The sequence below is a fragment of the Carassius auratus genome, linkage group LG30F, assembly GCF_003368295.1.
Source record: "Carassius auratus strain Wakin linkage group LG30F, ASM336829v1, whole genome shotgun sequence".
NCBI classification, from domain to species: Eukaryota; Metazoa; Chordata; class Actinopteri; order Cypriniformes; family Cyprinidae; genus Carassius; species Carassius auratus.
The window spans coordinates 2633581-2660730 of NC_039294.1; the positions used below are offsets into that span (position 1 = coordinate 2633581).

Consider the following 27150-nt stretch of genomic DNA (forward strand, 5'->3'; position numbering starts at 1 on the left):
ATGTTAATGAATCATGGGGAAAAATGTCACAAAGCACACATATTTCTCATTATGATATTATTGTAATAATTAAAACCATTATGTAATAGTTTTATTGTATTAAATAAACTTAAAATTATTTTTTATTTAAATATACAAGCAGTAAAACAAACACTATAGGCCTATTATTATTTGAATACTATATGTTGTTTGTAATTACTGTTAAAAAAAGAAAAAAGTATATTTAAAAAAATATGCAAAAGGCAAAATGAAAATAATGTCACAATATATAATTATTTTATTGTGAATGTGAACTAGACAAGTTCTAAACAAGTTTCATGATATTCAAGTACTGAATTTGATTAATTTAATGTAATTTAATTTAAGTTCCCACTGGTGAAATGAAGGTAGTTTCCCAAATATTAACAATATGAGAATTTTAATAGAAAAGATACACAAAGAAATCAAGTTTTGCTTAGTTTTGAGATGTAGTGGTGACATACAGCAAAAAGTAAAGGAATTTATTCATAATCAATAATCATAATCTCATTTAATCAATAAGAATTAATTATATCAACTATTATTTATCTTCAAGTTCTCACTACAGTGTTTCCATACTTATTTTCCAACGTCTGTACAATTCATTCAGTGTAAAACCAACATTTCTCACTCGGTTTCTGATTCGGAGTGAGACTGGAGTCAAACAGGTTTCTTTCTCATGAATCATGCGCTGATTTGATTTCGTTTCACCGCTTCAAACGAGCAGTAGCTTCTGCAGGTACAGTATGAGAACCACATCTACAGTTCAAGTTACAATACTCCTGACACAATTAATACAGCAGGCTAATTAACATCACCTCACCCGACACCGAGCGACTGTTCCTATCGTCACACTCTTAAAACAGACATGTAATATGACCTAAAAAAAAAAAAAATAAGATGTGCAATTCACGGCGTACTGGTCTCGGTGTAACCGGTCTCACATGACCGTATCAGACAGTAACACACATTCAATCTCCGGTTTCTGGCGATGTGTGTTTTTAAGAGAAAAGCCTGACAGCTTCCCCTCATTAAACGGAAGAAATCTCGTTGTGCGTCGCGTCAGATCGAGCCACACAGCGCCACCTTCACCGATTTGATCCGATCTGCAAACCCAAACCCTTCAATCAGTTCTTTAAAACAAAGTGTTATACATGTTTTTGGCCAGCAGGTGTCGTCCCGTTCACGATCCGATCCTACGACACCTGCTCCACCGGACGCATCTGCACGTCACCGATCTAGAGAGAGAGAGAGAGAGAGAGAGAGAGAGAGAGAGTCAGACAAATGTAATAGAGATCGATCTGCAGGTGATGAGTGTGATAGTGCTGTGATTTAATAAGTCTGTCTCTCTGCCGTCTGAAGATCAGCTCAAGGATCCTATAGTCAATGATCGGACAGGATATTATTCTCCTTACATCGTAACAGATCACCTACGACTACTTGAAAATGTAAAGTTCAGCCAAAAATGAATATGTATACTCCCCCCCTCAGCCTATTGAAGCTGTAGACGAGTTTGTTTCTTCATCAGATATGGAGAAATCAATTGCTCATCAATGGATGCTCTGCAGTGAATGGGTGCCGTCAGAATGAGAGTCTAAACAGCTGATAAAAACATCACAATAATCCACACCATTCCAGTCCATCAGTTAATTCTGAAGCTGCATGTTCAAAATGTTTCCTCTATATAATAATAATGTGAAAAAGTCGTTTTTCTGAATCAGGAGAGTAATCTGCACAGATCAAGCCATCACAGTTTTAATGAAGTGTTATTATGGATTGTGGACTTAGATTTTAGCCAGAATCAGTGGTTTGAAGTGAAGGCATCTTAATAACAGATTGTTGTTGTTTTTTTTTTTGTTTTTTTTTACAAACATGCAGTGTTTGTCTTCTCCAGATGTTAACTGATTGACTGGAGTGGATTACTAGTGGATTATTGTGATGTTTTTATCAGCTGTTTGGACTCTCATTCTGACGGCACCCATTCACTGCAGAGCATCCACTGATGCAATGCTACATTTCTCCAAATCTGATGAAGAAACAGACTCATCTACATCTTGAATGGCCTGAGGATGAGTACATTTTCATTTCAAATGTTCATTTATGGGTGAACTATTCCTTTAAGTCTAAAGCAGTTTTGTTTTTCTGAAAACAATTAGCTTCTAAAATAAACATCTGTTTTATGGTGCAACATTTGTTTGACATGATCAATGCTGACATGTTTAAGGATTTGAAGAGAAAGTTGGAGAAGCTTTCGTCTTTGTAGTCAATAAATTAATTTGAACTTGATTATGTTATAAAATAAAAACTAAAACAATTTGTCCCGGACAAATCACTGATCCACAATTTGCAAATTCAATTAAATCAAATATTATATTACTATTTAAAATAACCGTTTTCTATTTGAATATATAGTCAAATGTAATTTATTCCTGTGATGCAGAGCTGAATTTTCAGCATCATTACTCCGGTCTAGTGTCACATGATCTTCAGAAATCATTCAGATATTCAGATTTGCTGCAAGTGTTGTGGACTCACCTGAACATGAGCCGGTGCGCTCAGGACGTATCTGACAGCACTGGCGATGTCTTCTGCTTTCAAACACTGTAGAAGACAAACAGCCATGATGCAGTTAAACAGCAGGACTTGTGTGAAGAGACACGTCACACACACCATCTGTTTACCTTTATACTTTCATAAACAGCCGCGGCTCTCTCCGGATCGCTGTTGTGATGCCGGAAGGCAAATTCAGTTTCCACTATTCCAGGTGATATACACTAGGAGAAAAGGAAAACTGATAGGTTCATAAATATGACAATGCTGAATACCTGGAACAGCCATTAGTCTTTTTAAATCTATTAATATTTGCTATAATTACCGGAACTTTTATTACATGACCTGGCATTAAATGAATGTATTAACTGATGACTTCATTATCTACAACAGCAATTTAAGCACTAATTAAACAACTCTTTGACTATTGGTTAACATTAATTAATATCCAACCAAACAGAAATAAGAAAAAGAGAACATTAAAATTAATGAAAGAATATTACTAAAATGCTAGCTATTTAATTTTAAACACTATTAAATTTAACTCAAATCTCAAATATTTTTCCTCAACTATTTTGTCATCTGAAACCATTTGACCTAAAATATCTACTTAATTATTTACTTCTTATATATATATATATATATATATATATATATATATATATATATATATATATATATATATATATATATTATTATTATAGATTTTATATTATATATAAATATATTTAATGTATAAACATAAAATATTTTTCATAAATATATACATGCATGTGTTTGTATTTATATATACATAATGAATAAACACAGTACACATACCTATATTATGTAAACAAAAACCTTTATTTTGGATGTGATTAATCGTTTGACAGCACTAATATTAAAATTATTAAATGTTTTGTAGTTTTTCCTTTTCATGTTTCACTAATTATTAGTTTTTCAGTAACTCTTTTGAGTTTGGAAATTATTTTAGTTATTTTATCCTTAAGATGCTATTCTAGATTTTAATCATATGTTGACTAAGTTCTTAATTTTTATATTTTCTGTCTTTATTTACATTTTTGGTTAAAGCTTCAGTCATTGTATTGTGAGTCTTTGTAATTTGTATTAGTTTTTTTTTACATTTCTACATACATTTTCATTATTTCATTAATACATACAGTGCCAACTAGCTGAAATAAAATATTTTTATATATTTCATTTTAGTGAAGATTTATTTTATTTAAAAGTAAAAACATGAGTTTTTATGGTTTTAATTTTAGTTACCTATAATAAGTGTGTGTGTGTGTGTGTGTGTGTGCACAGACTCACCGTGGCTCGGATGTGTGTCCTGGCCTCCCGTAGCTCCTGTCTCAGTCCCTCTGTCATAGCGGTCACAGCGTATTTGGTGGCGCAGTAGAAGTGTTCGTCAGCGCTGGGCACCATCCTGTGACCCCCCATACTGCCGAGAGATCATCAACAACAGCCTCGGATGAGTGTGTACAGCAGCACATCTCTGCTGGTCAACAACTCAAACAGACAGTAAAGGGCAGCACCTGTTGATGTTGATGATGTGTCCGTCGTCCACGTGTCTCTCCTTCATGGACTGGTAGGCCTCACGCGTGCAGATGGCCAGAGCGAGTATGTTGACCTGCACAGGAACACAGATGGTGTATGAATGGATGATAAAGATCCAGATCATGTCTAGATCATATTTTAAATAACTTAAAACTCTTTCCTGAAGCTGATGCAGCAATGCATGGTGATGGGTTCAATTCCCATGGTAAGCATCAACTGATTAAATGTATGCCTTGAATACAAGGCAAGTCAAATCAATGCAGAACAAAAAAAAAAAATTAGAATTTATATTTTGCATAAAGAAAATGAAGCTTATTTTGACCAGTGTTGTTAACATTTACTAAATAGAAAAATGTAAATAAAATAAAATGTGACTTTTTTTTCACCACAATTGTGTTTTTTGCTATGGCAGAAACAAACAACAATAGTAACAAAAAACAGACTTTGCGAGATGTAAACTTGGAATTAGAAGAAAATTGTGAGATTTAAATTCAGAAATGTGAGATAAAAAGTGACAATTTTTTTTTTTTTATTATGTGGCAGAAAATATTACAATAAAATAAGATAATAATAATAAAAAAAATGTTTTAGTAATTTTAGTTATTCAACTTATACTACTTGAAAATACTGAAATGCTGTCGTTCAAGCCGCTGTTCAGTTAGGGAAAGTGCTTTTGAGTGAGAGAAACAAATCAATGAAGTGCTGTTTGAGTGCCTACAGAAGTTCATTTAACCTCACTTTGAGCGCAAATTAAAAATGCAAAAACGATGGTTGAAAGTGTGACCATTCCATAGCTGTTTTAAAACGTAAGCAGCATTTTAAGACACAATGACTGCTTGGAAAAGGATATCGAACAGCACTGCACTGCAAGTCTCCGGTCAGCCGGGATGCTGCCTACATAGACAGCAAGAGTAATGATGTGTGTTTCTCACATCGATCATATTCCTCCAGCCGTCTGTCCTTCCGCTGAGCAGCGGTTCGTTGTGAGCGAGACCCGCGTTGTTGATGCACACGTCCACTCCCTGATGCAGCGTCTTGATGGCCGAAAACATGGACAGAATCTCTTCCTCGTTGCACAGATCACACTTATACGGGATCAGAGTGCCGCTGTATCCCGCGCTCTGACACTCGGCTGCCAGCTTCTGCAAGGACAAGAACAGAAAACGTTTGAACAGTGACCTTTCAGTGTCTTCTGAGAAGGATGAGGAGACTGACAGCTGTCTGAGATCATACGGAGAAAGCGGTTTGATGCGTCCCTGTAAAGCACTGCTAACAGGTTTAAGGTCAAAAGTGACACGAAATGCCTTTTCACTCAACTTTTGATTCAAAAAACAGCCAAAACAATAATATTGGGAAATATTATTAGAATTTAAAATAACCATTATCTATTTTAATACATTGCAATATGCAATTTATTCCTGTGATCAAAGCTGAATTTTCAGCATCATTCCCCCACTCTTCAGAAATCGTTATAATATGATAATCTGATGAATAAAAGGTTTCAAATAGAAATCATCTGTAACCTCATAAATGTCTTTATTGTCACTTTTTAATACCTGCTGAATTGAAGTATACATTAGTAAAAGTAAATGTTATTAAAAATTAAATATTAGATTAAATATTAAAACATATTTATTAAATACTAACATATATTTGATTTATTTTTTTTACATTTATATTAAATATAAATTAAATAGTATTTATTTAAGAAATAAATATAAGTTATTCAGCACATACATGCTTTAGTTTTAGAGGCTAATTATATAAATGTCCTTAAAACTAGTGACTCAGATCTTCACGCAACAATAATTACAAGAATAATCATATTGCTAAACTAGTAATTTGTGTAAAAACAACTAATTATTGTATTACATTTCTGTACGGTGGATTGCAATTACAACAACCGTTATCATGATCGCAGCATTCCCCTCGTTTAACACAATCATCCTCAGCGAGTGGCAGCAGAAAAACACAGCTAAAGGTGAAACGACTTCATCCCACATATGCTTAATCCAAAATAATTAACAGTACTTTCTGATAGGCAGAAGTTCTGAATAACAAAACATACACACACACACACACACACACACTGTCAACTAATTGCTTTTTGAAAAGAAAGACTTTATGGCACATGTCAAAACTCAAGAGAATTTCTCTTGTCTGCTCAAGAGCACTTTCCTCCATTTACTGGCTCCTGATTCTTACTTTTATCTTTTATTTCTAGTTTTTGAGCTCATTCAATCCAAACTCTTTGCATCTAAAATCACTAAGTGGGTAAAATGCAGACAGTGATAGATGACGGGACATGTCCAATCTCTCTCTCTCACACAAGGGTCTATAAACGGGTAAAGCATTGACAGAATTTCACTCACTTTACATCAATAGTGCTGACAAATAGCTCAAACAAGTCCACTCATTAAAACACACACACACACACACACACACGTTTGTTTTTGTGTAAAGTGTGTTCATCCCATAGGTGTAATGGTTTTTATACTGTAGAAACTGTATATTCTATGTCCCTTCACCAACCCTACACCTAACCCTAACCCTCACAGGAAACTTTGTGCATTTTTACTTTCTCAAAAAAACTCATTCTGTATGATTTAAAAGCGTTTTGAAAAATGGGGACATGGGTTATGTCCTCATAAGTCACCCTCTCCTTGTAATACCTGTGTCATAGCTATGTCATTACACACACCCCCCCACACACACACACACACACACACACCACATGAGCTCCCTTATTAGTGCACTTAAAACTCTGCTTCTAGAGGTTGTTCACTAGGTTTTGGAAGAGACAGACCGTCCTGTATGCACTCTTCAGGTGTTTCTGGTTTAATGTAGTTCAGGCTCCTGAAATATCATTACATGCCTTGATGCGTCTTCTCAGTTCAATAATGGAAATAAAATTCATTTTAAAGTGGTGACAAAAATGAGCTTTTAGCAGAGCACCAGGATTCTCACACTAATGAAAAAAAAAATCTAAATCAATGTCATGATCAAAACTGCATTATTTACATGAATAATTTACAAAAAATAACATAAGGGCACAGATTTCATTTAGTATATACACACACACACACACACACACACACATTTCAGGCTATCTAAATATATACACATACACACACATAGCATTAGTGCTAGGCTGCCAAAGTATTTCAAGTTATTTGTCCGAAGTCATTCTTTCTCACCAGTGAGTAAACTCAGCTTGCGGCTGATTGGTTCTTTTTTGGGGAGACTTACTTAGCTTGTGATTGGCTCTCTTCCATCCCTGAGGGGCAGATGGGCCATAAGAGAGAGACGGGGCCCAGGACAGGGGCCGGGTTTGGCTCTCAGTGAGTGTGTCTGCACTGGATGAACCCTTGAAGCCAAATCAAAGTAATGAAGCGTCACTGCTACTACAGACAAAAATTATCCGGACCCATCTGAACTTCAACTTATAAGCCAGCCCCCCTAAAATTAATGAGAATCTACACATTAATGACTGAATTCAATTATGTGATCCTAAATGTTTTTTCTTCTTCATAATACTAAAAAAGGTCAAATAAATAAATGAAAAAAAATAGATTAAATGAACCACACTTAATTTAATAATAATACAATAAATAAATATATGTTAACAATGTGACATATAATGTGTTTTAGTATTTTCTCCTACTGCAACTTCTAGTATGTATTTATAAAAATATATGTATTAACAAAAAATATCTATTTAAAATATTTATAAAGAAATAAATAATCCCAATACTGTTTACTATAAAGTACAACATGTACATATCTGAAAAAAAAAAAAAATAATAATAATAATAATAATAATAAAAATAAATAAATAAATAAATAAATAAATAAATAAATATATATATATATATTAGTAAACAACAAACATAATCATGCAGGTCTAAAAAGTTTATAATAATTTACTAATATTATTTAGGACTTTTAATTAAGATATTAATAACTCTGGCTTTTCTTTTCTTACGACCGTATGGAAATAGGTACAAAAGCAGGAAAAACCTGGTGTGAAGGAGAGACGTTTGGGGAATTCTGAGCCATAAACACACACACACACACACGCCTTTCCTTCCTGATCCGTGTCTCATTTCACCTGCAGCGAAGAGCAATTTGGCCTGTCATTTTAAATTCACATCTTCATTAGTAATGATGCAGATCTGAGTCGCCCAATGAAACAGGAAGTGAACAAAAGAGCCAGAAACAGCTCAGACTTACAATAGTCACAACTCATTCAATCAGACGCTTCTTGCAAATGTAGCATTTGGACCAATCACACACACATCTATTTGTTATATTTAACAAATAATATCTAAAGCCCCCTCATCTAACCAAAAGGTCTATGGACCTTTCCCCCAAAATGCAACTATCACCTCAAAAAGGGCAGAACAGGCCTCTGGCTCCACAGAAACAAAAGGCCCACTCACTCTCTGATAACACTAGGTTTACGACACTCAGGAATGTGGCTAAGCCACTTTTAACTCAAGTCTCTCAAAAAGAGACACATAATGCACATAAAAATGGACTCCAAAGAAAATCCTTTCTTTGAATTAATTCAGATATACATTAGGGCATTGTGTATGCTGTTCCTGTTCTTGTATATTGTGTTTTGTGTATTGTATATGTTTTATATGTGCTTATGATGGATCACTAGTTAATATAACCTCATCTATATGATGTTTGGTATCTAGGAGTTGGTATTTTCATGATCTAAATGAGAGTGTATATGTTGATGCCTATGCAAAACATTAGTTTTATAAGAATCTTAAAGATTCTTCTCTTGAACCCCCCAATCTAATTTCATATGCAAGACACCATACTAGAGACAAAGAGTGTAAAACTTCCCAAAAGGTACCATTCCTCTTTGGCCCACTTAAATCCTGAGGGTGTGACATCATCCCCCATGTAGATCACTGATTACCAGATCAGGGGGTTCTTCTAGATTCGGAAATTCCTGGAGAAGATGCTGAACTAAACTTGTGCCAGGCTTCGGCCTTGACTATTGATTCATCAATATCCTCTGAGTCAAACTGGTCTCATCAATTCACGTCAGCAGAGACCAACTGGAGCCCCAACGTGCATCAGGACTCTTTATCAAACGGGCGAGATGATCAAGTATCAAACTTAGTCTTATTAAAGGATTCATTAAGTATCATAAGCACCTTTTACAAAGCTGTGTTTGAACAAAGAAACTAATGTTTCCTTCAGGCTGTAGATCTGCTGAATATCAAATCGTACCATAGCGCCATGTCTTTATTTCTCTCGTCTTTACTGCTTAAGCTTACCTTTTTTCTATGCCAACTGTACGTGTGTGTGTGTGTGTGTTTTAGACTAGTTTAAGTGTTCATGTAGTTAACAAAGCCTTATTTGTATCATACTTGAGTTTGTTGATTGTTTGCTCATAACTGAAGTCCCTAATCATTCAGATTTTCATTTGTCATACGCACCAGCACTGATGCCGTCTATCCTGAAGTATACACCTAACAGCTATTTTACACTGTAATGTTTCACAATATTACAGTATTTATGATTATATAAATGCAGCCTTGGTCAGCATAAGTATGGAAGCTAGATTTCTTGTGATGGAAAATCTATTCAAAGGTTTTTTTTTTATTCAAACGTTTTTGTTTCATATAATAAATATTAACTTGAATAGTTACTTGGAAAGGTTTTCTTGAATAGGACTGTACAGTTTATTTACAGATTTATTAAATGATAAGTGTCAACAATACATTTTTCTATTAATAGTTTCTTAAATAATATTTGTATATTTCTTATATGCACACATACAGAGGAGGCGTGTTTGAGGAGTCGGCGAAACATGGAGGCACTGCTGATTAGTCACACACACACACACACACACACACACACACACACACACACTTCCACCTGTGATAGATTACAGCTGTCCAAAGGTTGGGCTGAATCATTAATCAGAGTCATTCAAACCCTGCAGACGCCGGCCAGGTCATTAATGATGGATCATTAGCTCTGATGACCGCCGCCGCTGACCGGAGAGCTGTTGATTTAGTTCTTCTGCACAGAGATCAGAGATCAGAAAACAGAGGACAGGAAGGGTGCGGCCGTCAGGAACAGGGTTGTGTAACACCTGAACCAACCTGATTCCATCAACCGGCTCTGACTGACACACTTCTGAGCAACACAGTCTACTATAAATACACACACACACACACACACACACACACAGAAAAAAAGCAGAAACTGCATCAGTGTACTTAAATTGTACTTGGGTAACACTTGAGATATATCAAATAGTCACAAAGTGCTCAATTTACATCAATATATATGCAATATTTCACACACACACACACACACACACACACACACACACACACACACGCGTTTGTTTTTGTGTAAAGTGGGCGTAATGGTTTTTATACTGTACAAACTGTATATTCTATGTCCCTTCACCAACCCTACACCTAACCCTAACCCTCACAGGAAACTTTGTGCATTTTTACTTTCTCAAAAAAACTCATTCTGTATGATTTATAAGCGTTTTGAAAAATGGGGACATGGGTTATGTCCTCATAAGTCACCCTCTCCTTGTAATACCTGTGTCATACCCATGTCATTATACAGAGTTGTGTCCTGATATGATACAAAAACATGCCCACACACACACACACACACACGCACACACACACACACACACACACTATTTTATATGAATCACTGTTAAAATGTAATTTATTTCTGTGATGTGCAGCTGTATTTTCAGCATCATTCCTCCAGTCTTCAGTGTCACATGATCTTCAGAAATCATGAAAATATGCTGATTTACTGCTCAACAAACATTTCTGATTATTATCAGTGTTGAAAACACTTGTACTGCCCAATATTTTTATGAAAACCATTTTCCATGATCCTTTGAGAAAATAGAAAGTTCAAAATAACAGCATTTATTTGAAATCTAATTCTTTTGTAATATTAAAAAGGTCTTTACTGTCACTTTTGATCAATTTAATGCCGCCTTGATAAAAAAAGTATTGAGTATTGAGTATCTCAATATCTCAATGGGCTCAAACCGTTGAACAGTGATATGTAAATAATATAAGCAAAATGTATATAATATGTAAATATATATACACACAAATAGCAGGACTGCCACTACTTTTCGATAAAACCACTAAGAATCCATAATGGAGATGGACACATTTTCAATAAGGCCGTTTCATTATTGATTAATCAGGTATTTGAGCAGAGAACCTTCATCTTTAACGTCACTTTACTGCAATTAACTAATTATATATTATTATTATTAGAGCACACACATGCATTCAATCAAACTGACAACGGAAGAGCAGTCAATCAAATTCATTTTTGCAAGGAAAAAGTAATGGCTTCAAATTATTGATATATTATATATATATAAAACCAATATGCAACATCATAAAATACTTTATATTAGTTGTTTTCAAACTGACAAATCTGAAATAAATCTGCTAAATTATGTAGAATTATATTTGCACATTGATTAAAGGATCATCTAAAATCTCCTTGAACCTAAATGCTTCTGCTGGTGTTTTGTAGATAAATATAAAATGTGAATGAATTTCATAAGATTAATTTGTGCCACGACACAAAAAATTTTCACTGACAAAGAAGTCACTGACATTTTCCATATTTTAAAATGTTTTTCTTATAAAGCAAATATTGCTTTTTGACCAGCATTAGATGTGTGTGTTTGTTTATAAAACCAATAATAACACTGTTACAAACGAAAATTAATAAATTGCATTATTTCTTCTTTTCATTTAATGAAATCTGTGATTCTTGCATTAAACGTAAAAAGTGACCCCTTTAATCCATTATTAGAGCAGATACATAAATACAGATTAATATTGAACATTGCAACAGCCCAATAACAGTTTAAGAAATGTCAGTGTATTATCTTATCAAAACTTTCTATCAGTGAACCATAAATCATTATTCAGTGATCACTGAATATCGTGCTATACACATTGATAGAGAGAGAGAGAGAGAGAGAGAGAGAGAGAGAGAGACCACTTAAAAACAAAGAATGGAAGAACACAGACGGGAAATGTAGGACAGTAGAAACTCATAAGACGACTGTCAGATGATATAAGGTGTGTGTGTGTGTGTGTAAGGGAGTAAAGCCGCTGTAATCTTTAATCAGCTCAATGTTTAGTAACATGGGAATCAGCCGTTCACATCACTAACAGTTAAGAGTTTAATGAGACACAGACTGAACACTCCTGCCAGTGGAGGAGAAATTAATCACAATTATTACAGGATCATGAAACTGCATTCATTTATATTTAGACGAATATCTATACGAATATGGGATGGTTTGAACGTGTGTGTTTTTTTTCCATACAGTAAGTGTGACACACACAGAAGAAGTATTAATACTTGAATTATTAACATGCACAAGTAAACCTTTAATGTAATGTATGCAAATGCATGAATGTAAATCTTGTAAAAATGATCATTCCTGGAGGATCTGAAGGCAGAGTTTAATTTCTTCATTAAAGCCAATCTCTGCTCACAAAGTGTTTGGTGAGTGCTGAGTTTCCTCTGTGTGTGTGTGTGTGTGTGTGTGTGTGTATGTTGGAGATGGAGAATGTGAGAGTCTCAGATTCTGTGTGTGGAAAGCCATCCAATTTAGTTTCAGCACCACGAGAAGCATCCGGCCGTGATGTATGTGTGTGTGTGTGTGTGTGTGTGTGTGTGTGTGTGAGACAGTAAGACCAAAAGCCAAGCGCTCTGCATTACCCTTCATAAAATAGGCCAAGAGCAGAGAAATGAGCAGATGATAATGGTTCATCTCCACCTCAAAAATCATTCAGTACGTGTAATGAGTGACATTTGATAAATCAGCTATAAATCTGACAGTCACCGCTGTTTTGCTCGAACATAAAACATCATTTGAAAAATGAACAATGACATCCAAAATTATATATATATAGCATTTAATGTAATGAAAGTGCTATTTCTTTCTTTCTGTCTTCATTGCTTTCCTTCATTCATTTTCTTTCCTGCTTTCCTTTCCTTTTTAATCTTACTTTCTTTCTTTCTTTCTTTCATGTACTTTTTGCAGAACACAGTGCTGCTATTGTTAACCATAATAAAGCTGAAATAAAATATAGTTATTCAAAAGTGATACAATGATGAAAAACGTCCACTTGAAAATAAGTTAATGGAATAAAAATACTAAAACTAAAATAGATATAAATAAAAGATAATACAATTATTATTATTATATTATAATATATAAGAAAAAATGCGGAACTACAACAATTCTGAAAATATAATAAATATAACACTATAGTAAAATATAACACTATAGTATTATAAATAATAATATAATATTATATACTAAAATAATTTTGTGTCCCTGGAGCACAAAAGCAGTCTTTAGTCTCTGGGGTATATTTATAGCAATAGCCAAAAAAAAACATTGTATGGGTCAAAATTATAAAAAAAAAAAAAAAATGGTATGGCAAAAATCATTAGGATATTAAGTAATGATCATGTTCCATAAAGATATTTTGTGAATTTCCTACCGTAAATATATCAAAACTTCTGATTAGTAATATGCATTGCTAAGAACTTCATTTGAACAACTTTAAAGATGATTTTCTCAATATTTAGATTTTTTTGCTCCCTCAGATTCCAGATTTTCAAATAATTGTATTTTTGCCAAATATTGTTCTCCTAACAAACTACACATCAATGGAAAGACAGACACTTAAGACTGGTTTTGTGGTCCAGGGTCACAAGTAACATAAATAAACAATACTAGAAGAATATCACTACAATAAAACAGGGATTCAGACCTATGCAACCTCTCCAAAAGCAATATACAATGACATAAATTCTACATTTATAAGAGACAAATATGATAGTATGAAGCCAGAAAATGTGAATTTCAAGCAATGGCCCAGTTTCCCCTACAAAAGTGATTATTTCAACAGATCTCCTCTAGCAGATACAGAAGAAGATTGACTGAGCTGTCAAAGGATGCTTAGTATGCAAACTTAGTACATAGAGGGCACTTCTCTCTCCCCTTGTTTTAAAGGCACAGAAAAATCCCTAAATAATCTTGTTTGGAGTGATATTTCATCTGAAGTGTTTTGTTGGGAGAATGTTTCAATGCTGATTAAATGCAAAGCCTGAATGCATGTAGGAGACACTAGTCGTAACAACTGCACCCTAGACGATCTGCATGCCTTTTAACACGACATCAGCGGCTGTTCAGAGAAGACACTGTTCACACGCAGACAGTAATAGAAAGACAGCATGGACGCGCGGCACGTCCTCAGACCGTCTGGCCACCGACGGATGAATCCATCTCACGGCACGAGGGGGTTTTATTATCATGCACCAGCTCAGTATAATCGCAGATTACTCCACACAAAGCCTTTCAGCATATTTCCTCATGCAACTACACGACACACTCACTGTGAGAATAAAACTACTCAATGAGAAATAAACATAGCTTTGAGTCTTGCTATGAACTATAATCACGTTTGATTTATTGCAGGGCTGTTTCTCCCCTGCATCTCTGCCTCTCTCAGCAGGTCTCCATGCACTCAATGAACCCACGTCCACGTCTGCTCCTGGATTCTGATGTCATTTAGTGTAGAGACAGTGGCTTTCAGGAGACAAGGGACGTCCCCCGGAGGCCCTTCACATCTGCTTTCATATCTCAGGCCTCCTCTGTGCAGATATAAAGCTCATATTGCTCATTTCTACAAGAAATATTAGATGCACTCCATCTTTGGGCTTGGATAAACACACACACACACACACACACACACACACACGGGTAAAATGAGAAAAGATGCCACCCTTAAGTACAATGGGCATCTAAACTGTAATATATTTAGATATAAGCTTAGCATGTGCAGGATGGTGATGCACCAGCCAGTGTGTTATCAAAAGATAGAAAGAAAAATATATTTGCTAATATAGTTGTATGGCACAAATGGTAAAACTAATCAAAGAGCGCTCTGGATAAAAACATTTGCTAAATGTAAATGTAATAATAGGAACACTATGAATGCAAATTGATATATTTTACCCAACTAGCTTATAGGTTTGAATAAAAAGCAGAGATGTCTGAAGTGTACATGAAGTGTATATTGAATAATAACCCCATTAATTATAAGAGTTATTAAGAAACAAAATAAATCACACTTCATGCCACTTGGGCTTTGGTTTCTATTCTAGTGGCCCATCTTGCCCCAAAAGTCTAGTTTATCTTTTTAATTCGAAATAAAGACCACTGATGGGTCCACAAATTCCTCATTTTCCGACACAAAATATTGAATATTCCATGGAATACAATGTCACGGATCACTATTTTCCAGAGACATGAATTTTGATCAGTTAACATCAAAACTAAATTTCAAAATTTTCAGATGAGAAGACAAAATTAAAAATAGCATTGCATTGCCATTCATCAAAAGTTTTTTTTTTTTTTAATGTAATGCACAGAGTAGTTATTCACTACAAATAAAAAAAGTGTGTTTTCTTGCTTGTGCTGCTCGTGTTGTTTGACTACAGGAATCATGTAAATCAGGTGATGGTGTATAAATGCTTACAGAATCAGTTCTGGTCACAATTTGCATGAGTTCAGGAGAGACCCACAGATTTGTTTCGATCAGCATCTGCATGTCATGCTTCTGTAAGATGCCACTGCCATGCATCACAGGATCAAAGATTTTCGGAATTTGATTTATTGAAATATGCTTTAATTTTGGCCAAATGTTGGGAAGTTCAAGCTGAAAGAAATGTGTATTATAAATATGCCTTTTCATTGTGGAGGGAAACACAGGTCCTCTGAAAATGGAGTGTTTGTTGTGTGTGTGATAGATGCTTGTGTAGATAATAAACATCAGGACTTTTACTAACCTGCACAGTCGCACTTTTGAAAGACTATGTAAGTGTAGATTAAGTCCCCCTAACATGTCCATGTGTGACCTACATGTCTGGTTTGTGTGCAGCATTGGAGCTGTTTTCTATGCTGGATGTGGAGCTGACACACCAAGACCTGCAGGAGACATGACGACCCGTGTGTTGTGTCACATACAAGCACATTTTTTCTTTAGCTTCTCTGAGACTGCTGAACAGACTTATCTACTTAACCAGCAGGCACTGCATTAGACATATATCAGTGTGTAGTCAGTGCACTTTCAGCATTTTGTGAGCTGATTTATGTGTGTTATCATAGTAATGGAATGATGCTGTACAGTCACAGTTAAAGTAAAGTTGATATGTGCAGAGTCTGTAGGATTTAGCTTTTTTATTCACCAGGGATGCATTAATAAATTGAGCAAAAGTGACAGTAAAGACATAATTTTACAAAACATTTTATTTTGAACATTCAGTTCATTAAAGAATCCTGGAAAATGTATTGTATCGCAGCTTCCACAAATATATGAAGCAGCACAACTGTTTTTAACATTGATAATAACCAGAAATGTTTCGTAAGCAGCAATTCAGCATATTAGACTGATTTCTGAAGACCGGAGTAATGATGCTGGAAATCAGCTTTGCCTCACAGAAATAAATTACATTTTACAATATATCAAAATAGGTAATAGTTATTTGAAATTGTAATAATATTTCAGATTTTACAGTATTTTTTATCCACTAAATGCAGCTTTGGAGAGGGGAAGGTAGCTTTGTGTCTGCAAACTATAATGTCTTATAATGCTGTCTAAGTAGGCAGCTCACTAGATTTTGGAACAGAGCTAGAGAGTAAACGCATGGCAAGTGTGAATGAAGCACAATGCATTTCAAAGCACAGTGGGGAAAAACCCTCTTTACTCAAACTGCGGCTGGCAAACAGCCCAGCGCTCACAACAGAAGCAAAACTAAAAGAGTCGGGTCCGTCTGATTGCACCGCAGTGACGCGCTTAAACAAATACAATGAGCCTCCTGCCAAGACGACAGAATTCATTAGCTGCAGCGCCTCCATCCTCGGCCACAGGAAGACGACTGAGAGTCTGTGAAGGCTATTCGAGGTCTGATTAAGTGCCTTTTTACGAGAGCCGTGAAACTTGGCATCAAATCTGATGACTGGGGCCGCGCTTACTGCTTTCCACAGATCTAACAGAACAGATTTCACACTGGCTTTACTTCTCTGTAGAAATCAACAATTCTCAGTCTTGTGTCATTCCAAACCTTATTTCATTCATGCAACACACACACACACAAATCATGAATTGTTCATGCTGCATTTAAAAGCAGATTTGCCTTGACTTGCTCGACAAAGATCAATATCCAGTTTGTCAAAATATTTTAGAACTAAGATTTACGATTTATATACAATATAGAAACTTTTTTTGCATGACATATTATTAGATTTTTTGATTTTCTTTGAGGTCACAATTTTTCAAACTGGAAAACAGCAGCGTAACTGTTCAAAAATGAATCTTGTTTCTTTGACAGAAATAATAAAGCATATTATTTTGAAACGACGAGCATAAGTAATGACAATTTTTATTTAAACTATATTATCACTGAGCTCTAATCTGTTAAACACAACTGTAAGACATGAAGATATGAAAATAACAGATATTAACAATTTTCTTTAAAACAATGTTTACATTGAAAAGCGCTATATAAATATATTTGACTTGACTCATTTCCAAGTGAACTGTTCCTTTAAGAGCGAGATGAAAAGAGAGATGATTGATGGATGTTGACTCATGAAGGGATGGACGGGTGGCTGATGTCATCGTCCAGGGTTAGCCCTTGTAATCTGATGCAGTAAAAAAGTGCCCACAACTGGTTTGGTTACGCATGTTTCAGTTGCAACAAAACATACACAAAGGCCATCCATTACTGTAACTGACAACTGGAATAATCAGTTCAGGGAACTGTGGTTTGAGAAAGCTGCGAATCCAGACAGGAATGACAACATTGCACAGTGACATTTCCTATTCATGTGTACCATCAAACACATGCACATTTTCAGTCATTTAACGCTTACGTTGCTGTATTCGGCTAACAGGGAACATTCTCAGAACTTTCTAGCAAGCTTCTCTAAGTTCTTCCATTAATGTTAACATTTTATACACTTTTCATGTAATGTTTTCACATTTAGCATTTCAATTGGACATTCATTTAACATTGGTTTTACATTTTAATACTGCTTTCAAAACGTTCAAAAAGAACATTCAAAAGTGTTCCTGCATTGATAAAAATTATACAAAATGCTCAATTGGAATGTTAAAGAACTCTATAGAAACTGGACATTTTGAAAGGTTACAGAACATTCAGAAACATTCAGATTATTTTTTAGAACATATTTTGTTATCTGGGTACATTGACACCATTTCAGCGAGTTATCATGTACAATCTGACACCACTTTTGTTAAAAAATAAAAAAAACATAAGTTGAACTGTGTTCTTTATCAGATAAAAGCTAAAAATATTATGCCTATTTTGCAAGTAAACAATAAATGACAGAGTTTTGTTGTGCGAAGGTAACTCATTAAAGATGAAAACTACATTTACAGTAAATGCTGAAATCATTAAGGCTTTTGTTTTTCTTTATGGCAAAACAACCAGATATGTGCACAAGACATGCTTAAACTGAATAAACTCATAGACATGCTGATGTTTTATATTCATGCAAAGCCACAACCACGTTAATCTGCACAGATCTAGTTGTGTTGATCAGGATTTGCATGAACGGTTCCCCTCAAATCAACCTTTTTCTAATAAAACATCAGTTTGAGCGAGCATCACTGATGTAAAATATGCATGTAAATTCTCTTATTGCAACCTGATTTGAGAAATTCTTGAAGTATTAACGACATGGGCAATATACAATCAACTAAATTACAAAAACAAATCTGCTAGTGCACAAAGCTAAGTAAGCTTTCCATTTCCATTTATTCATTTAGCTGATGTTTTGGACTTACAATTGCTATATATGTCAGAGGTCGCACGCCTCTTGAGCAACTAGGGGTTAAGTGTCTTTCTCAGGGACACATTGGTGTCTCACAGTGGATTCGAACCCGGGTCTCTCACACCAAAGGCATGTGTCTTATCCACTGCGCCAAAACAACCTCACAACTCTTTAATGATTTATTTTTGATGTTTTTATCAGATGTTTGGACTCTCCTTCTGATGGCACCCATTCACTGAAGAGTATCCATTGGTGAACAAGTGATGCAATGCTACATTTCTCCAAATCTGTTTCTATTGCGAAAACTAATCTTCAGCAAACATCCAGCCTCTCCTATCCAATAGAACAAGTTTGGTTTCTTGCAGCTTTCTGCAAACAAGCTGATCTGAATTAGGCGTGTAGATAAGGCAGACATACAAAATGTGCAGTGCTGTGTTGAGTTGAGAAGCCACTGAAAAGTTCATCCCAGTCAGCCATGAGCAGCCCTGATCACATGAGCCCAACCAAACACTCAGTGCTGCCAAGGTCAGCGGAATATTCCAGCTTACTGATTCCATGCATGATGTAAAGATCATGACACAAGCGGAGGGCCTGCATGCACTGTGTCACGCACCACTTGTATTCTGGGAATAGATTGAGCTTGAAAGACACGTGAACAGAACACTGCAGATTCAGCCTAAATTAAGATCTCGAACAATTGTATGAAAAGGTGTAATGTAACACCCAACTGAAGACTGCTGGGGGAAAGCGATTAGGTTTAGAGCACAAAACATCTCACATTAAGTGATAAAGATCAATCCGATCAAAGACAAAGAGCCTGATCCAGTGCTCATGAGTGTGAGTGTTTCACAGCAGGACGGGCGAAGGGAGTTGTAGTATTACTGGAGCAGACTGCTGTCTGACTGGACAGGACTACTGTATGCCAATCCATCCTCTGCAGTCCTGAAGCTTTGTATAATAGTGCTAAAAATGGCATTAATCAGAGTTTGATGTTATGGCTAACAGTGTTGAGAGAGTAACATATTTTGGAAGTAACAAAAACGCAGCCATTGATCGGTCATTATCACAAATGGAGAAAACTTGGAACAGTGGGGAACCTTCTCAGGAGTGGCCAGCCTACCAAAATTACTCCAAGAAGTCAACAACAACTCATCCAGGAGGTCATAAAAGAACCCAGAACAACATCTAAAGAACTGCAGGCCTCACTCGCCTCAATTAAGGTCAGTGTTCATGATTCAACAACAAGAAAGAGACTGGGCACAAACGGCATCCATGGGAGAGTTCCAAGGTAAAAGCAACTACTGACCAAAAACAACACAAAGGCTCATCTTACATTTGCCAAAAAAAAAAAAAAAAGAATTTTGGGGAAAATATTCTGTGGATTGATGAAACTTTTTGGAAGGTGTGTCTCATTACATCTGGAATGTCCAGCCTTCAGTTTGTGACCTCAATCTCAAGCACACTTGGGTTATGCAGCAAGACAATGATCCCAAACACACCAGAAAGTCCACCTCTGAATGCCTCAAGAAAAACAAAATGAAGGTTTTGGAGTGGCCAAGTCAAAGTCCGGACTTAAATCCGATTGAGATGCTGTGGCGTGACCATAAACAGCCCATTCATGCTTGAAAACCCTCCAATGTGGCTGAATTAAAGCAATTCTGCAAAGAAGAGTGGGCCAAAATTCCTTCACAGTGAAGTGAAAGACTCACTGCCAGATATTGCAAACACTTGACTGGAGTGGTTTCTGCAAAGAGTGGCACAACCAGTTATTAGATTTAAGGGGCAATTACTTTTTCACGTAGGGACAGGAAGGAAAGGGGGCAAAACCTTTTTCATCGTATGAATATATGTATATACACTCACCTAAAGGATTATTAGGAACACCTCTTTAATTTCTCATTAATGCAATTATCTAATCAACCAATCACAGGGCAGTTGCTTCAATGCATTTAGGTGTGTGTGGTCCTGGTCAAGACAATCTCCTGAACTCCAAACTGAATGTCAGAATGGGAAAGAAAGGTGATTTAAGCAATTTTGAGCGTGGCATGGTTGTTGGTGCCAGACGGGCCGGTCTGAGTATTTCACAATCTGCTCAGTTACTGGGATTTTCACGCACAACCATTTCCAGGGTTTACAAAGAATGGTTTGAAAAGGGAAAAACATCCAGTATGCGGCAGTCCTGTGGGAGAAAATGCCTTGTTGATGAGGTCCAGAGGAGAATGGGTCTACTGGTTCAAGCTGATAGAAGAGCAACTTTGACTGAAATAACCACTCGATACAACCGAGGTATGCAGCATTTGTGAAGCCTTGAGGCGGATGTGCTACAACAGCAGAAGACCCCACCGGGTACCACTCATCTCCACTACAAATAGGAAAGAGAGGCTACAATTTGCATGAGCTCACCAAAATTGGACAGTTGAAGACTGGAAAAATGTTGCCTGGTCTGATGAGTCTAGATTTCTAATGAGACATTCAGACAGTCAGAATTTGGCGTAAACAGAATGAGAACATGGATCCATCATGCCTTGTTACCACTGTGCAGGCTGGTGGTGGTGGTGTAATGGTGTAGGGGTGTTTTCTTGGCACACTTTAGGCCCCTTAGTGCCAATTGGGCACCGTTTAAATGCCACGTCCTACCTGACCATTGTCCATCCCTTTATGACCACCATGTACCCATCCTCTGATGGCTACTTCCAGCAGGATAATGCACCATGTCACAAAGCTTGAATCATTTCAGACTGGTTTCTTGAACATGACAATGAGTTCACTGTACTAAAATAGCCCTCACAGTCACCAGATCTCAACCCAATAGAGCATCTTTGGGATGTGGTGGAACGGGAGCTTCGTGCCCTGGATGTGCATCCCACAAATCTCCATCAACTGCAAGATGCCATCCTATCAATATGGGCTAGGGCTGCAACTAACGATTATTTTGATAATCGATTAATCTGTCGATTATTTTTACGATTAATCGATTAATCGGTTTATGTACTTATATTTTAGTTTTTTCCCCAAGTAAATTATTAATAAAGGGTCTTTATCATTCAGCATAGATTTTTAAGAGATTTTAACCATTTTGCATTGTCATATCCTCATCAAAAATATACCTGGAGTTGTTTTATTATGTTAGTAATCCTTTGTCGAACTCTTCTGCAATCAAAACACTAATCCATACTCTAGCAAAATTCACAAGGATATTTCAAATATTGTTTTCACCATGGCAGTCCTTAGAGCTCCTAAAGTAGTTTAACATCCCAAACAAAGCTTAAGGAATCTTTGAGAACATATTTTCACGAAGTATAAGGATAAAACAGAATAAAATTGCAGTGCATTGTATTTTATTATTTACTGGGAAAAAGCTTTATAGCTTATGCTGTGAAATTGTAAACAATCCTTCGAAAAAAAGTGCCAATGGCATGAAACCTGAATGGAACTCACAATTTAAAGTAAATTAGTAAAGTAAAGTAAATTAGTTGTCCAGAAAAAAAAAAAAATGGGACACACACAAAAAACCTGCTGTGTGAAAAAGAGCAGTGAATACTTTCATTCATTCAGTCATAATTAGGCTGCAAGTCTGAATTATGAACTGGTAAACGACAAACTGATCACATAACATGTTTGTAAAGCTTTAAATGTTAACTGTTAAAAAGCAATGTTATCAGCTTTTACGACTAAACTTTTGCAAACAACCTTGTACTGGAGAATCTGCACAAATAAAATTCTTAGGGGCCGTTCACATATCGCACCTAAAAACGCGTGGAAAACGCTAGTCGCGCCGCTTTCTCCTTCTTTCCAAAGCACTCGGGCACAAGCGCCCCTGAGGCGTCTGCCTTTGCTAAGCAACCATGACGTGCCCTCTCCATGAAGACCCGGAAATTTCAGCAAAGGATAAATGGATGCGGTGTGGACGCGCCTGGAAAAACGGGCGCATCGCACCGCGTGCGTGTCGCGACCGCGTCGCTTCCATTATGAGAGTGCATACTGCGCGCCTACATAGGAAATAACGAACTTGAGCACGCAAAAGACATGATATGTGAACGGCCCCTTAAACAGTTCAGTAGTGCAGAGTTTACAGGTTACTCTTCATTTTGAAGGCTCAAAGTAAAGTACTCCCACTTCCCGCTGAATGCTGCAGAGACGCTGTTCGGGAAGCACGTGACATAAAACGAGGCCAGCTATTGGCTATTCGCTACTTCACCTGCTGTACTGGCTGAGTAAAACCTCCGGTGGCTCATTACTGCCACACTTTGGTCACCGCAGATTTGAAATATGCACGAAATGAGCCGCTTATGGCAAATAAAATTTATTTAGCGACGAATCGATTACTAAATTAGTTGACAACTATTTTAATAATCGATTTTAATCGATTAAATCGATTCGTTGTTTCAGCTCTAATATGGGCCAACATCTCTAAAGAATGCTTTCCGCACCTTGTTGAATCAATGCCACGTAGAATGTTCTGAAGGCGAAAGAAGGTCAAATACAGTTTTAGTATGGTGTTCCTAATAATCCTTTAGGTGGGTGTAAATGAGTCAGCTTACATACACTATATATAATAAAATGAAAGTACATAATAAACAATAAAATACAATCACTAAAATAAAATGTATTTATTAGTAATTTAATTATTTTAAAATCCAATAAGCAATATGAAAATAAACAATATAAAAACATATCATACATAATTATTATTATAAAAATTCGAACTCCATGTTGTCCAAGGGCCTTCCACAGAAACCGAACAAAAGATGCTAAAAGATCTCATCATGCAGTCATGTATGCTGGCGTGTCTATAGATCAGTGACCCATCAGCTCAAAGGTTGCCACTGGAAAAACTGATCCTGGAACAGAAATGGGAATCTGCTGTAACGGATGCTGCCAATGAAGACCCTGCTTCCCATTCCATCCTGTCTCCCATAGCGACCACATTATTACTTCCACAGTTTGTTCATCACTATCCTGTTCCCAAACCTTTCTAACTGATTCTCCCAGTCTCTCTTGGTTTGAATACAAAAGCAGGGCTGCGAAGCTTAACTAATAGCGTTCAACAGGCAATGCATGCACTGGTGAGATTTCATTAGGACTGGTGTCAAATTTGACTATGGTGACAACGAGAGTGCTTTACATCCACTCAGAGCATCGGCTGCTGTGTGTGAATGTTTATATTCTTGAGGGACACAAACACACACAAGCACAGCCTTTGACACAATTACAGTGGTGCCTTGTGATCAGACAGACACAAAGCTCGCCTTGTCTCTCGTTTCACTATGCAGATACGGATCTCATAAAGTAACCACTTACTGCACCTCTATCTTTGTTATTGATAAACCTGCGAAGAGCCTCTTAAATGATTGTTCACATGTACGCACACAGACAGATTGTCAAAATGACACAAGAGAGCCAAAAAAGGCATTTCCAGGAATTAAACATTTATTAATCGGGAAAATCAAAGCTTTAAAGCGGTGCAGTAAATCGGAGGAGCTTTTACCATGTGATAACTTTCAACCTTTAACCATCATAACAATATTTTGCAAACACACGTGTTATGAATGGACTGCACTGTACAGACGCACGAAGAACTGAAACACTTGAATTCAATCTCTATGAATCAGCAATGGGAAAAAAAGTAGGAAGTTAAACAAACAAACAAAATATTTATTAGGAGGATTCAAACTTGCTTTAGAAATAAATCTTAATATAAAAACAGACTGTAACTACTGCTTGTTTGAGAAAAAAGACTGAATCTAATCTTCAATAATGGGTCATTATGAACGTCCAAAATTTTTTATACTGTGACACTTTTCAGCTGCTATTATTTTATGAATCTGGCACAATATAATAATTAACACCCCATGTAAACATTGGGAATCTTTTTATATGTGAAAGGGGTGTATAAATAATTTTTTTTTAAAAGTCATCACTGGCGTAAAAAGTTACAATTAATAATATAATAAATGTAAATATATACAATAAAATAATATACAAAAATGTAAATATTATAATAATATATACACTATAATATTATAAACAATTTAAAATATAATTAATATTACAAATATATATATTAAACATAATTTTATTATATTATTATTCTAAGACAGATATACATATATATATATATATATATATATATATATATATATATATATATATATATATATATATATACACACACACACAAATACATATACATATATATGCATTTGCAATGCATTTATGCATTTAGCAGACGCTTTTATCCAAAGCGACTTACAATGCTTTCAGGCTATCAATTTTTACCTATGATACATATATATATAAATGTGTGTGTGTGTGTATGTATGTATGTGTATATATATATATATATAGGCCTATATAAAAAAAGTTCAGTTTCTTCTATACACAACTACACAATCTGTATCTACCTCAAGGGCAGGGCTAAAAAGAAATCCCATAAATGATTGACAAGACTGATTGACTCTCATTGATTGACAGCTCATGAGGAAGGGTTGAGGAATGTTAAAGTGAGAACCCAGTGAACAATCTAATTCCTTCTGCTCTTTTTTTAAAGGGACACTTACTTGTATTGCACTTAGAATATTAAAATATTGTAATTTACTGCTGGTCATGATTTTCTAAATCCATATGACTTTCTTATGTGGAACACAAGAGGAGATGTTCTGAAGAATCTCAATATATGAATCATACTACAGAATTCTCCTCCTCTTGTACTTGAGTTTAGGTAGACATGGAGGAGAGAAAACGTTGACAAAATGGTCATTTTGAGGGAAACTATTCCTAAAACCAAATAACAGTACATTTAATATTATACAAACTAACAATAAAACAACATTAAACTCCCCTAGGCTTGGATGTAAATACGTATTTAAATGCATGTACAGTAGTATGATTTTGTATTGTAGTGTAAAGTGGGCGGGGCGAAACCTATCAATACTTCACACGCGATCAATCACTGTAACAGGTCGGTTGCAGCCGAGCTGTCATTTCTCCAAATGAACACCCAACTTCTGAAAAAAAGCTTCAATTGCCTGCCTGTCTGTCTGTCTATTTCCTGAGGGAAAGTCGCGCGTTTCTGGAGAAACACTTGAGTGAGCTAACACACGTAACGCTAGGTCTAGATCATCACTGAGGCCTCTGAACGCTCACAATATGTCAAAGAGCTCTTTTTAACGTCGCTTACCTCGATCTTGTCCACGTTCCGCGCGCAGCCGACCACTTTCATGCCGTGCTGGACGAGAGCGCGAGCCACAGCCGCTCCGATCCCGACAGACGCTCCGGTGACCAGCGCGACTCTGCCCTTCCAGCGCTCCATCATCAGACCAGACGCGCCAGAAACAGATACAGTGTATCAGAGTCCGCGCGACGCGATGTCACAATGGAACACTGAGAATTCTAATCCGCGCCGGACTGAAACAATGTATCACTACTGCGCGCGGCTGTTACTTTGTGTCAGTTCCGCCAGTGCTGTGATATCTCTGATTCAGAATGGTATCAGGGAACGTGTTTGAGGCGGGAACAAATCACTTCAGCCCTCCCTGATCTTCTACCGTTAACACCCAGGAACACCTCGACACACACGGATCCAATCCCTGCTGAATTTGCGATTAATTATTAACGGCGGCGAAGAAAAACAAAAACAAAAACAAGCTTTGGGTTGCTGTCGCCGCTCGCCCGTTTTTTTCTCCCACATAAAAATTGATACTGTTGAACACTAACTCTGAATTGAACGTGTGCATAGAAGTGAAGTGACATTCAGACATTCAACATAGAACAACAAAACAAAACAAAACAACAAAAAACTGCTATATAAAAAATACTATATAATAAATTTAAGTTGCCGAAGAATGTATTAGAAAATAAAAATACAGCCAAGCACGATACTTTGTAATATTTTTTAGTATCATTAAAATATTTTAGTTTTTATTAATTGATCGAATGTTTATATTTTTATATCTCCTGTAATTTTTCTTAAATGTCTTGTTTTGTCATCATATGTTTCAGTAACATTTATTTCAGTTTTAAGCTATTAACATTAAATGAAAATGGGAAATATTGCCTTGGCAACTACATTAAATAAAACAAGTTTAAAAAAATTT

General features: G+C 36.0%; 1 protein-coding gene across 1 annotated transcript; it reads right to left on the reverse strand.

The window, feature by feature from the left end:
- Window positions 1–254: 254 nt before the first annotated feature.
- dhrs11a (dehydrogenase/reductase 11a) lies at window positions 255–26642 on the reverse strand. The gene is made up of 7 exons (XM_026240600.1): window positions 26235–26642; window positions 5058–5267; window positions 4104–4198; window positions 3880–4009; window positions 2700–2792; window positions 2554–2619; window positions 255–1256 (listed from the first exon to the last, which is right to left on the reverse strand). The coding sequence occupies exons 1-7, from the start codon at window positions 26367–26369 to the stop codon at window positions 1215–1217; spliced, it is 771 nt and encodes a 256-aa protein (XP_026096385.1). The 5' UTR covers window positions 26370–26642; the 3' UTR covers window positions 255–1214.
- Between the last annotated feature and the right edge of the window lie 508 nt (window positions 26643–27150).

Bases quoted from the DNA above. Each gene is read 5' to 3' on its own strand.
- dhrs11a (XM_026240600.1), bottom strand. From the start codon at position 26,369: ATGATGGAGCGCTGGAAGGGCAGAGTCGCGCTGGTCACCGGAGCGTCT. The intron at 4,010-4,103 runs GTGCTGCCCTTT...ATCTCTCGGCAG, and splicing joins CACATCATCAACATCAACAG to TATGGGGGGTCACAGGATGG. The intron at 1,257-2,553 runs GTGAGTCCACAA...CTCTCTCTCTAG, and splicing joins GCGCACCGGCTCATGTTCAG to ATCGGTGACGTGCAGATGCG.